Below are 13,194 nucleotides of genomic sequence, written 5' to 3' on the forward strand. Positions count from 1 at the left end.
ATGCAGCAGCAAAGCCAGGGCTCAGCTCTTCGCCGTGCAGCCTCAAACCACCCACCCAGCTGGGTGGGGGTGGCAGGCACGTAGCTATGCCCTTTTAGGGTTGCCCCTAGGCCCTGCACAGGGACCTCCCCTGTTTCTGCATCGCTGTGGAACAGGTTCCCGAGTTGCTGAGTGCTGGGGAAAGCACCGAGAAACACCCCTGTTTTGGGTAACGACCATAATGAATATCAGGAAGTGGGGTGGGGCGGAAGTGCTAAGAAAAGTCCCTTATTTTTTTAAATACGGTGTTGGCACCCCTACTTCGCAGGAGAACTGGGGCGTATGCCTGGACGGAAATGAGGCAAGCTTGTCCAAACAGGCCAGCAGCACAGCACTTTACAGACAGCTCTTTTTCCAAGCGTTCATTGCTATGATTTAATTTAAACAGTTGTGAACAAACAAATTCCCAGAGTTTTAAACAGAACATCAAAATACCTTACATAGATTATTTAAAAAACAAACCAGCGTTCCCTACAATCTGATGTCTCAGACTACTGCCATGCCACCAAATTTTTCAAAGTTGGTCATTCTCAGATAACCTTACAGTCAAGCCTCTTTTGTAGTTCAGTGAGCCACTTTTATATGCCTCATTGATGTCAATCTTTAGCTCCTGATTGCTCGCTGGCAGGAGGAGCGCTGCCTCAACTCTTTCACCTGTACAGATGCAGGGTATCAGAGACTTCACTGGGATGTTAACTCCATGACTCCTGGATCCAGAGATGGGTCTCTGCACTTGTCACAGTGCTGATGATTTGGGTGTGTAGTTATGCAAGTGAAATAACATTTGACAGAGAAGACAGTGTGTGGATTACAAAAATTATGAACTTGTATCTCTTGTGGGTATATTTATGCTTCCCCATCTCTTCTTAATCTGTTTTCCCAAGTTTTATTTTTCAAGTGTTTAAGGGGAAATCTGCCCATGACTACCCATTTATGTCTGTAGATGAGGTTTTTTGTTCAAAAGCAAAGTATTGCATTAGATTGTGTAGTTTGGTTGTTGTGTCAGAACTTGCTGTTGGTAAATTTCCTTTTCATTTCCCAACATCTTATTTCAATATTTCTGTTCAAGTTAATGATAGGTGCAGGAAAAGGCAAATCCTGTCCCGAGCAAACAGCATGCATAACCAATCTGACTGGTGGCGGTCAGTGTGAAGAAATCTTTCCCCATGCAAGACAACCAAACAAACCAGACAACCAAAACTACCGTCTCAATACCAAGGTAGGCTCTGTAGCTGCTGCACTTGTATTCCAAGGGGAGAACAGACCGTCACTCTGTTTTTTCACAGATCCGTTGGTCCGGTCTCACCCCCAAAATTCCCCTGCATGCTGGAGCACAGTAAGGCCTCACAGAGCACATCCCTGTGGTGCAGAGGGAGGATGGAACCCTTCCACTGGGCCCACAACCCTACACTCATTCCCTGAACAGAATCACAAGAGTTCACTTTCTAGTTGATGGCTTTGGAATTGGGTCCGAATTTGCAGGGATAATGAGCATCCACAACCCTCACCGAGATCAGTGGGAGCTGCAGGCTGCCAGCATCTCTGCAATTCAGAGTCAAATCAACTAATTATAAATTCATAGCATTTATACAGCACTTTTCAATCTTGTAGTGAAAAATAGCTAGTCAGGCTTAGTAAAGGGGATTACTCATTGCATACAAAGCAATTTAAATTATTGTGTGTAATAAAGAGAATTTGTTTGTACTAAAGTTATTATGCTACAATGTTCCCTGAAAGCTAGTTAATGTTAAATTGGCAGGGATAATGTCACTCCATCAATCAAGGACAGACTCAATTTTATAGTGGTTGAGAAACTCCTTTCTGTTGAGTAACACTACCTTTCCACTTTCTGAGAAGGATATTTGCCCACCAGCGACTGGAAGTTATTTATAGCACATGGGATATGTATACTGAGTCAAATTGTGATGAGTCTTTAAAAGTTTGCGGGAATCTTGTGAAAAAATTTCTGCTGGTATGTTGCATGGTCAGTGGGGAAAGGGGAGATGACCCCTCAATTTTACAACTGGAGAATTAATTCTAAAACTGTTGTTTATTTTAACACAGTGTTTGTGAAAGGTATTAGAGCGACTGCCCCAGGTCCTGAAATCCATTGCCCCAAAGAAGGGGGCACAGTGGAGGCAGCAGCAGTACTGGCTTCATCTACTGTAGTACCCGGCTGCCTCAACCCTGGCTGGAAGGGGCCAGCTCTAGGGGTGAGTCTCTATGGGTGATTCCGGCCTTTGCCTTTCTGCGGGGACTAGCAGCAAAGGAGAAAATGAGTGCCCGGTGTGCTGATGACCATGTACTGGGAATTGGACGGAGACCCATTAAACGACATTTGGTCGCAGTGGGCCATGGAGGGAGCTAAACCAGCATACAAGAGATTTTCTTTCTTATTACCTAACTACTGAGCTGTTGAGCTCCCAAGGCTTCCCTTTCTTAAGAAATTATCCGCTACTGGTATTTGTGCACTTGACATCAAACTCTTTGGGTTGTGGGAACATAATTTCCATGGCAACTCATTGTGACTTCCTAATGACCAGGAACAGACTCCTAAGAAATAATTATCCTGATTACATGCAAACATCCTTTAGGAATAAAAATGGAGGCAGACCAAAAGGAAGCAATGTAGTCATCCTCTCCCCACCCCCCACCCCCATTAATGTGTTCAAAGCAGTAGGTTAGAATCAACATACATAAAGAACCATTTACGTTTTGAAAGGATCATTGTGTAAAATAACAATAAATATAGACGGAACTATGTGAACTAGAGTAACTGTTGCAATGCATAATGGCTAATCCCATCCCTTAACACAACGGCATATGTCTTGCTACAGATGATGCTTCTTAGGTGCACAAAGTAACCTCAGGATTTCTTCACCTGGAGTAAAATGAAAAGGATAGATGTAAATCACGGTCTGATGTAAGGCAAAGTGGGCTGAATTCACCCTGAGCTATGCCAAAGTGCATGTCCAAAATATTTTAGCAGGGAAGCAAACTACAAGGAACAGCTTTGGTGCTCACTTCCCCTTCAACCTCTCAGAGTTCACCCTCTGTCGTCATTCATGGCCAGAGCCACAAACTGGATTGGGCATGTGATCTTGTACTTGACTCTCCATGCTGCTCCTCCCACTAGGTTGAAATACCCCCGGTAGAAGTAATCTATGAAGGGGAAAGGGGAGGTGCAGGCATCTGGTCAGAATAATACTTTTGCAGTATTATTTTGCATCTGCTTTAACAGCAAAGAGGACCTGGACTTGGTCATTTTTAGTTTGTCTTAGTATCATCTTGTTTCATGTGGGCTGTCAAGGCTTAAAGAAGGAAACTATGGATCTTTGGTACCTATTGCATTCTGCATATGTTACAGAACAGCTAATGAAATGTTCTGTACCTCAAGCTAATTAACTCACATCCATGGTGTTTACTAATATTAGCTGCATTAATAATAATAATATTACTGGAACACCTTTCATCTAAAGATTTCAAAGTACTTTACAAACATTAATAGAATAAGCCTCACAACACTGCTGTTAGGTAAGGAAGTAAGATTGTTTCCACTTCATATTCTATGACAGAGACACAAACAGATGAACAATTAGTGACTTTCTCAGTCACTCAGCAAGTCCATATCAGAGCCATGTGTCTTCTCTAGCCACTAGCCCATGCTGCCTTCCCTCCATTTTTATACTATGTTGTCTTCCTCTTAGCAGCACCTTTAAGTACACTGATTAAAACTGGCAAAGGAGAAGAAAGGGTCCCTTAAGCATCTGATAATCTGAAATCTGACATCTCTGAAATCTGACATCTGATAATGAACAGCACAAAGCATCATTAAGTCCTCCCATGCTCTTCTCTATTGGCAACACTGCCTCCCACTTATTCCTGTTAAGAGAATAAAACACCCTAAAGTGGAACTCAGCAGGAGGGGCTTTCATTCGAAAACCCATTTACGCAAGACTGCCTATATACAAATCATTGACTCAGATACTTACAGAGCTGTTTCACCTGGTGTTTGTTTTGTCTTTTTGAAGCACTAAAAATAAACACAAACAACACAATCTTGTCATTATTGTATTTCTGAATGAAAGGCTTTTACTAAGTATATTCATAACTTACATTAGTACTGCTCCTTTCATCCCACCTGGCCCCAAATGGAATATACAGGAATCACTTCACCTCCCACTGCTATGCAGCCACCTCTGGGGATGGGTTATAACAGTTCTCAGAACAGTATACAGCAACACTACACAACAGTATCGGACAGAAAACTGCAGAAAATGCACCATAATTGATCAAACTGAAAAGCAGACAGGACAACACCAGTACTTTGGTGAAAAATGCCAGGGGTGGAAAGGATTCCAACTTGGTATCAGAAAGATGGTATGTCTGCCACCCAGCCGGAGTGCATGAGATCAGTACAGGCAGGGCTGGATTTCCAATTAGGCACAGTAGGCATGTGCCCAGGGGCACTCATGTTCTAGGGGTGCCTTAAAGTTAAAAGTGGATTAAAAGTTTCATTTTTTATAGAAAACACGAGGTCAGCTGTAGGCAGCGGGAGCGCTGAAGATGCTGCGCCTAGGGGAATCTAAGGGGTAAATTCGGCCGGAGAGAAGAGTGCCATTTCCTGAATATCCAACAGACTGTTTTACTTCACTGTGTTTTACTGGACACTACAGTGCTAATAAACGATGGTCACATAAACACCACCCTATACCGGAAACCTACTGACCGCTATTCCTACGTACATGATTCCAGCTTTCACCCTGACCACACCACACGATCCATCGTCTACAGCCAAGCTCTGCGATACAACCGCATTTGCTCCAACCCCTCAGACAGAGACAAACACCTACAAGATTTCTATCAAGCATTCTTACAACTACAATACCCACCTGCAGAAGTGAAGAAACAGATTGATAGAGCCAGAAGAGTTCCCAGAAGTCACCTACTACAGGACAGGCCTAACAAAGAAAATAACAGAACGCCACTAGCCGTCACCTTCAGCCCCCAACTAAAACCCCTCCAACGCATTATTAAGGATTTACAACCTATCCTGAAGGATGACCCAACACTCTCACAAATCTTGGGAGACAGGCCAGTCCTTGCCTACAGACAGCCCCCCAACCTGAAGCAAATACTCACCAACAACCACATACCACACGACAGAACCACTAACCCAGGAACCTATCCTTGCAACAAAGCCCGTTGCCAACTGTGCCCACATATCTATTCAGGGGACACCATCACAGGGCCTACTAACATCAGCCACACTATCAGAGGCTCGTTCACCTGCACATCCACCAATGTGATATATGCCATCATGTGCCAGCAATGCCCCTCTGCCATGTACATTGGTCAAACTGGACAGTCTCTACGTAAAAGAATAAATGGACACAAATCAGATGTCAAGAATTATAACATTCATAACCAGTCGGAGAACACTTCAATCTCTCTGGTCACGCAATTACAGACATGAAGGTCGCTATCTTACAACAAAAAAACTTCAAATCCAGACTCCAGCGAGAAACTGCTGAATTGGAATTCATTTGCAAATTGGATACTATTAATTTAGGCTTAAATAGAGACTGGGAGTGGCTAAGTCATTATGCAAGGTAGCCTATTTCCCCTTGTTTTTTCCTACCCCCCTCCCCCCCCCAGACGTTCTGGTTAAACTTGGATTTATGCTGGAAATGGCCCACCTTGATTATCATACACATTGTAAGGAGAGTGGTCAGTTTGGATGAGCTATTACCAGCAGGAGAGTGAGCTGTGTGTGTGTTGGGGGGGGAGGGGGGAGAAGACCTGGATTTGTGCTGGAAATGGCCCACCTTGATTATCGTGCACATTCTGGGGAGAGTGGTCGCTTTGGATGGGCTGTTACCAGCAGGAGAGTGAGTTTGTGTGTGTATGGGGGTGGGGGGGTGAGAAAACCTGAATTTGTGCTGGAAATGGCCGACCTTGATTATCATGCACATTGTAGGGAGAGTGGTCACTTTGGATAAGCTATTACCAGCAGGAGAGTGAGTTTGTGTGTGTGAAAAGAAAAGGAATACTTGTGGCACCTTAGAGACTAATCAATTTATTTGAGCATAAGCTTTCGTGAGCTACAGTTCAAGTGAGCTGTAGCTCACGAAAGCTTATGCTCAAATAAATTGGTTAGTCTCTAAGGTGCCACAAGTACTCCTTTTCTTTTTGCGAATACAGACTAACACGGCTGTTACTCTGAGATTTGTGTGTGTGGTTTTTGGAAGGGGGGGGTGAGAAAACCTGGATTTGTGCTGGAAATGGCCCACCTTGATTATCATACACATTGTAAGGAGAGTAATCACTTTAGATAAGCTATTACCAGCAGGAGAGTGGGGTGGGAGGAGGTATTGTTTCATGGTCTCTGTGTATATAATGTCTTCTGCAGTTTCCACAGAATGCATCCGATGAAGTGAGCTGTAGCTCACGAAAGCTCATGCTCAAATAAATTGGTTAGTCTCTAAGGTGCCACAAGTACTCCTTTTGTTTTACTTCAGAGTCTCCCATCTAGTAACCCAGCCTGGCCTTGCCATAGCGTGCAAGCATTACTAGGACCAGGACTAGGCTGTAATTCATGTAGGCTATCCCTAATAAACAGGAAGGAGGATGACCATTCGGAGTTTGTCATTTCTGTATATGGCAAATTACAATATCTTCTCTCACAACAACACACACCTATGTGCACCCCCACATTAGCGAGACTCGTGTGTTATATGACCTGTATATACCACCTTTCTGGGTCTATTTCTAAGTCCAAGACAATAGAAGTGTTGTGTTAAGCCTCACCTCCCCTCACTCAGAAAATAACGCTGAGATTAAACAAAGCTTTTTCTTAACAGCAGCTGTGCTGACTCATTATGATGGTTTCTGATTCATTGATGCTTTTGTTACCTTAAATATTTTTTCTCTTCGAGCCACAATTCCAAAAATTACAGTGAGTAAAACCACCACGGTGGCAGCAATAATGGCCTCCAAGGGAAAAACTGGTTTTCTATCTGTTGGAAGGAGGAAAAAAACACCCATTTGGATACTGGACAGATTGATACACTTCTATAAAGCAAATCATTTTAGAGATGTCCAAAAAAGAGCAGGTGGTTTCTTCCTGTCCCTGTCTACACAGTGACCTGAACTGTGCTAAAAACAGAGGTCAAAAACTGTTGTAATGCGTGGGATATTCATGTGGTTCTGACATTCAAAAAGAAAGACGCAAACAACAAACAGGCAGACATTTTTACTGGACTAACTGGAAATATTAATTGGTGGCCACTCCAGCAGGTTCTCCGGCTAGGCCATCAGGCCATGGACACAGAGTAAGATGTGCAGTAGTGTTTCCTGACATCTCCAGTACAACTGTTTTTATGATGGTTCTAGGGATAGGAAAGAATGGCTTGTGGGCAGCCCTGCAGCCAGAAAACCATGTATTTATTAGAGTGAGAGGTGGGAAACTGCAGCCCTAAGATAGTTGTAGAGTATTAGGAAAACATATGCAACAGATCCCTACTGTGGCACCTTTGTATTCTGTAAATTGATACAATTAAAATGTATCCTCTTATTTGTGTGTCAACAACCCAATTAAGGGATGGGAGAAAATTACTGATTTCTTTCTAAACAGGGCATAGCTTCTTGCTTTTGAAACAAACGTCTCAACAGCTATTAAGCAGAGAATCTTCACATTGTTTTACATCCTTTAAAAAAACAAAAACAACTAGCCTTCCTGGGAGAGGCCAGTAGTCTGAGCAGAAGCCAAAGTTAGTACTCCTGGATTTTGTTCTCAATTCTGATTTTGTCTTTGCCACTGCCTTGTGCTGGGCAAGACCCTGCGCCTCGTTCTACCTCATTTTCCCCATTTGTAAAATGCGAACAAGAATATCCCCCTTCAAAGGTGAGCTTTGTGGCTTAATTAACATTTATCAAGCCACCTGAGATCCTCGATTGCATCATGCTGTCTATGCACAAATTATAATTATTATACTTCATCCAGTTTTACGGCCAATCAGCATGTGAGCTTTGTGTCAGCCTATTTCTAGCTGTTGCTCCACCTGGCCCTGGCCCCAACCTGCTATTCAAAGCACTGATGTGTCATTGCCCTACTTACTTCAAATAAAATGTCCTGTTTACAACCACCCCTGCTCTAATTTCTACTGAATTCCACTGAGGGAAAAGAACAAGTTATTATATATTGTTTCCATTACAGTCGTGCCAGATTTCTCCACTTGTCATCGGGCTAATTGTGCTGGGCACTGTGCAAACATGAAAGAAGAGACAGTGCCTGCCCCAAAGCGCTTATAATCTAGTGCCCTGATGCTGCAAATGGATCCACGCTCCTGTGGCTGAACTGAGCCTCACCCACTTAAACAGGGCTCTTCACTGGCACAGGGATTTGCCAGTATGGACTGCACTGCAGTATTGGGGCCTATATAAAGTATAACATTTTGCTCAGGGCAACTAATAACTGCTGGGATTCAAGTTGGCCAATGTGCATGAATTTAAAGAAGGGATTGGAATGATTTGAAAATTTTAATGCACACATCTGGCTTCAGGAGATCAGAGGGTGAGATGCAGCCCCTTCAGATTACACACTCCAAATACTTTTAAATAACTGGTGGAACAGGAAAAGCATTTAATGCTGCTCTAGCCTTCTAAGTGTTAACCAGTCAGGTGCATAAGCCAAGCTATTGTTTCTATGCACTTAGATGCACACTCATTAGTGTTACCTTCAACTGTCAGGTGGAACTCCTTTTTCATCCCTCCAAGAACAGATTTAGCCTCACAAGTGTATGTTCCATTGTCAGATTTTTCTACTTTCTTGATAGTCAGCTGGAAGACCTCACTCGTATGGTATATCTGATAGCGATCTTTCTTCAGGGTCAGGGTGCTGTTGTCTTTATACCAAACCATTTCAGCTTGAGGGTTGGAATTCACATTGCAAGTCAGCTTCACATCATTCTTTTCTTCTACTGGAGGAGGGTCTTCCCCAGTTAGGAGAGGGGGAACTGTTCACAATAACCAGTTATTTTAATTACAAAGTTACCAGAACCACAAACACCTACTTACTATTTAAGGGAAAAGGAGTTCCCTTTAAACATTTCTGATGCATGCACAAATAACAATGATGATGAATAGCAGTTATGTAACCCTTCACAGCACTACTTGAGCAAACTGGGCAGTCATCATTAGAAACAGTAATTTCCAGATATAATTTTAAAAGGGAGTCCTGACTACTTTTCAAAACACCAATATAAAACAGTTCGCTGCTACAGCTTTTAGCAGTCTTTCCTACGAGCTGTACTAGTGTTAAATTTCATTCTGTCATAACATCAAATATTACAGTGAGAAATCTAAACTGGATGCATTGTAGGATCAGAATTTAGCTTATTTAATAGCTTTCCCATGCACTGCTAAACACTGCTGGAACGTGATACATTTGGAGCAGAGGAAGTGGGGCTGGACAGAGCAGGAGAGAGAACAGACACCACCAAGGAAGGGGGCGAGATTGATCACATGACATCTTCCATCTGGAGGCACAGTTGGCCACCTTTATGTCTTCAAAGCTTCAGGCATCACCTTTCAGCTCTTTCACTGAATAAAAGCTTGGTTTTTACAGCGTAATAACTAATGCCTATTAACCATCATGCTGCAAAATCCTAGTGGAGTCAAGGGGCAGGTAGTTTTTGACATGATGTAGCTAGGCGAGATCAATCCTACGTCTCCCACCCATGGCTGAGCTCACCTAGCTACATCCCGATAAAAGCTGAAGTGCTGTATGTCTCCTAGGGTTTGACAGTGGGAAGGCTAACACACGTCAGTTATCCTTTTTTTATTTATTTTTTATTTTTTTTATTTTTTGCAGTGAAGACATAGCCAAAGGCACTCACTGCTCCTGGTTCAGGGCATAGGCCACTCACCAGCAGGTGTCTGGAGTTTAGGTGCATCAGGAGGATTTTATATATTCCTCTAGCATCGCACAGTGGCCACTGCAGCAGAGAGGATACCAGAGGAGACAGGTCTTTTTTGTGCTCTGATTCTTTTGTTCCCCTCTCTTTTCAAGCCGGAGTCTAGGTGGAGGAGGCAACAATGTCTAGTCAATCTACTTCTTAATCAAGGGCCTCATCCAGCTCCCACTGAAGAAAACTGAAAGGCCCCGCATTGATTTCAATGAAAGTCGGATCAGGCTTGAAGGTTTTGTTTACGCTAGGGAAAAGGTGTATTTTGAACACATTAGCGAACACCTAACATCAGCTAACACTTTTTCCTAGAAAAGACAAGGCAAAAGAATATAGAACAGTTGGGCATGGACTTCACCTAGTGAGCAGCCCCCGGGTGTGCTAAACCCACTGATCTCACACTGCCATAGCTATTTTGCATAATCAGCCCTCCCATTAACTCACACTGGACATCCAGAGTCACCGAGATCTGAACAGACTCGTTCCGCACCAGCTTGCAGGTAAAGCTGACTCCATTGTCGGTCTTAGAGACTGGAAGGATGCAGATGTTAGTGGTATTCATTTTATTGCCATCTTTCATGTTCACAGTCCCACTGTCTCGGTACCAGCGTAATTCCTCCGCCCTGCTGCTGTTATGTACAGTACACCACAGAGACTCTTCACGGCCAGGCTTTGTGGCTAGTATTTGGTTATCAGAACAATTGTTTATAGCCAGCTCCACACCTGGGAAGGGAAATGGACATGGTGGGTTTCACAATCTGTACCTTTTGCACAGGCCAGGACAATATGAATAATTACCAGGCCGCTCTGACAATGCCCAGGCCCCGGAAAGCAGGTTAAGAATGGAGTTGTCAGACTTAAATCTAATAACCACCGTTTCTAAAGCAGCTTCTCAAACTGCAGCAACAATTGTTCAGGCACAACTTGTGTTTTATTTATTTAGATTTACAAAAAAGACACAAAGGTACCTGCCCTAAGCTGTCAGTCTTCTAAAATTGCAAGCAAACGCAGGGCCCTGACGCTGCAGCTGACTGCATGGGTGTAGGAACCTAGGCTGCGAAGAAAAACCCTACCAGCCACCACCATATATAGCAGTGATGTATTAGCCCCTCCAGCAAAAGGAAACAATAAAGACAAATACTTCACCCTCCCTGAAATACTATGTGTGCTCAGTTTTCACAGCCAGGCTTTTATGCACTCAATTTTTCATGCTCATGTTTTTATGTGCTCATTTTTTTGATTGTCTCAAGTTGCATTTGTGAGTATAACTGGGTAGTTAGATCACCAGCTACATCTGCACTGGCTTCAGTAGAGTTTTGCTGTTCAAGGACTGCAGAATCAGATTCTAAGCTTGGAGCCTTAGGACATTTTCACTGGGAAAAATAATCCCTGTGGGAGATAAGTTGTCATTATCTCCGAAACTCAAGACTCTAGTTCCCGTTATGTCTTAATTAACTGAAAAAGTCAGTTGAAAATGCAGAGGCAATTGCGCTCTTGGGGCACAAAAATAACCTGAGACCATGATTCTCTTGTTTGGTACTCCTAGATAGTGAAAGCATTCAGACTTTTCGTTTTTCACGTATTGTGCAAATAATGGAGTCCTCTGATTTTTGTACTCTTTGAGTTCACCAGTCTCATTTAGTGTGAATGACACTTTTTAAAATGGTGAAGTCTCTTCATTCTCTCTGGTTGCTCACGACGCTGTATTGAGCAGATCAGTTCTTTCTATGTGTAGCCTATTTAGGACCGATTACTACAATATAGGAAATGTAGGATCCAGCTGTAGCACATCGCCCTGGACACTACCCAGTGACAGGTGTCAAGCAGAGCATCAGGAGATATTAAGAAGCTCAGACAAATAAGCTGCAGCTTTTCTTTGCTGCTTACCTGTGACTAGACATGGAAAAAGTAAAACTGCAAGGACAGGTACTCCATAAGGGGTGGGTAGGCGGCTCTTCTGGGCCATCTCTGATATACTCAGGTGGGATCTGTTGGATAGAGAGTCATAGTTCTGTGAATACTGCAAGCATGGGATAATTATACATTGCTATCACACATTCCGAATAAAGCCCTCCCAGAAAGGCCCTTCACAGGCATTGATGGGCAGGTGGGGCCCTGAGGAGGAAGTTGTATTAGTTTCTTGTTGGTTGTACTCCACAAGCAACTGGCCCTTAAATCGTTAGCCCCTTCCTCAGAAATAATTTTTTTCCTAGCAATGCTAAGTTACTTCTGTGGCAGAGGTCCTTTCTCTTGGGATATCTAACCCTGCTGCTTACCTTGGGGAGAGTCTGTGAAGACGCTTCTCCTGTTCAGAAATGCACAACGCTTTCCCCATCTCATTTATAAGGGTTGAACTGTAATGTTTTTATTGTAGTTCAGTGTCAAGTGAGTCAGATAAACTGGGGTCAAGGTCTTGTTCCTTCACTGAATTTCTGAGTACACAAAACACCAGTTAGAAAATAAGGACTCTTCCTGCACTGCTCACTGTTTTATGGGATTAGCTGAGGCAATGAGTAACTAACAGGAAAGTTCCTGGGTCAGCCATTGCTGATTTCAACCAAAAATAAGGCATGTTTCCTTCTCAGCTTTCCTCATGTTGTTGGGGCCTGCATTCATTCAAGCCAGTGGGAGCTTTGTTCCAGACCTCAACAACTGGGGCAGGAGCCCATCCCATTCTTTCCCTTTCTCCCACCACGGAGCCATTTGTAGTCCCTGGGACTGCATGCAGGAGTGAGGTTACTGGGAATTGGCTCAAACTCTGAAACATATGTTTGGAGATCGGAGAGCAGGGTCACTGTAGTGACCTAGAAACTACAAATGAGTCCCCTCCGCCCCCATAAGTTCGGCCAATACACTTCAGTCCTGAAGAGCACCAGGCCTTGATATTCCACTCCTGGGACTGACCCCACCCCAGCCCTCTGCTGGGGCACATCACTGCTGACCCGCAGTGCCCTGTCTTATTTCTGCTCTCCCAGCACTGCGCCCAATTCCCCCACTCTCTCAGTGAACCTCAGTGCTGCATTGTGGCTCCCCCTGCTATTCCAGACTCCTCCAAGCTGGAAACACCTATTTTTCAGTTAGCTCAGCCACTGGGGCCAGCCCTGATGTTACGGTGGCTACAACTGTGTTGAATTCCAGGGAGTTCCGGCTGCTTACAAGGCTGGATTTGTCTCCATGTGTTTTGAAG

General features: G+C 43.7%; 1 protein-coding gene across 2 annotated transcripts; it reads right to left on the minus strand.

Annotated features, from left to right (window-relative positions):
- Nucleotides 1–388: 388 nt before the first annotated feature.
- TMIGD1 (transmembrane and immunoglobulin domain containing 1) lies at nucleotides 389–12,438 on the minus strand. 2 transcript variants are annotated; one of them, XM_048824294.2, is made up of 7 exons: nucleotides 12,284–12,438; nucleotides 11,895–11,995; nucleotides 10,452–10,730; nucleotides 8,778–9,056; nucleotides 6,955–7,058; nucleotides 4,032–4,072; nucleotides 389–2,920 (listed from the first exon to the last, which is right to left on the minus strand). In XM_048824294.2, the coding sequence occupies exons 1-7, from the start codon at nucleotides 12,340–12,342 to the stop codon at nucleotides 2,917–2,919; spliced, it is 867 nt and encodes a 288-aa protein (XP_048680251.1). In that variant the 5' UTR covers nucleotides 12,343–12,438; the 3' UTR covers nucleotides 389–2,916. The 2 variants fall into 2 exon arrangements, with proteins under 2 accessions (XP_048680251.1, XP_048680252.1); XM_048824295.2 differs by lacking the exon at nucleotides 6,955–7,058.
- Between the last annotated feature and the right edge of the window lie 756 nt (nucleotides 12,439–13,194).

Source organism: Caretta caretta, chromosome 17, assembly GCF_965140235.1.
Source record: "Caretta caretta isolate rCarCar2 chromosome 17, rCarCar1.hap1, whole genome shotgun sequence".
Lineage (NCBI taxonomy): Eukaryota > Metazoa > Chordata > Testudines > Cheloniidae > Caretta > Caretta caretta.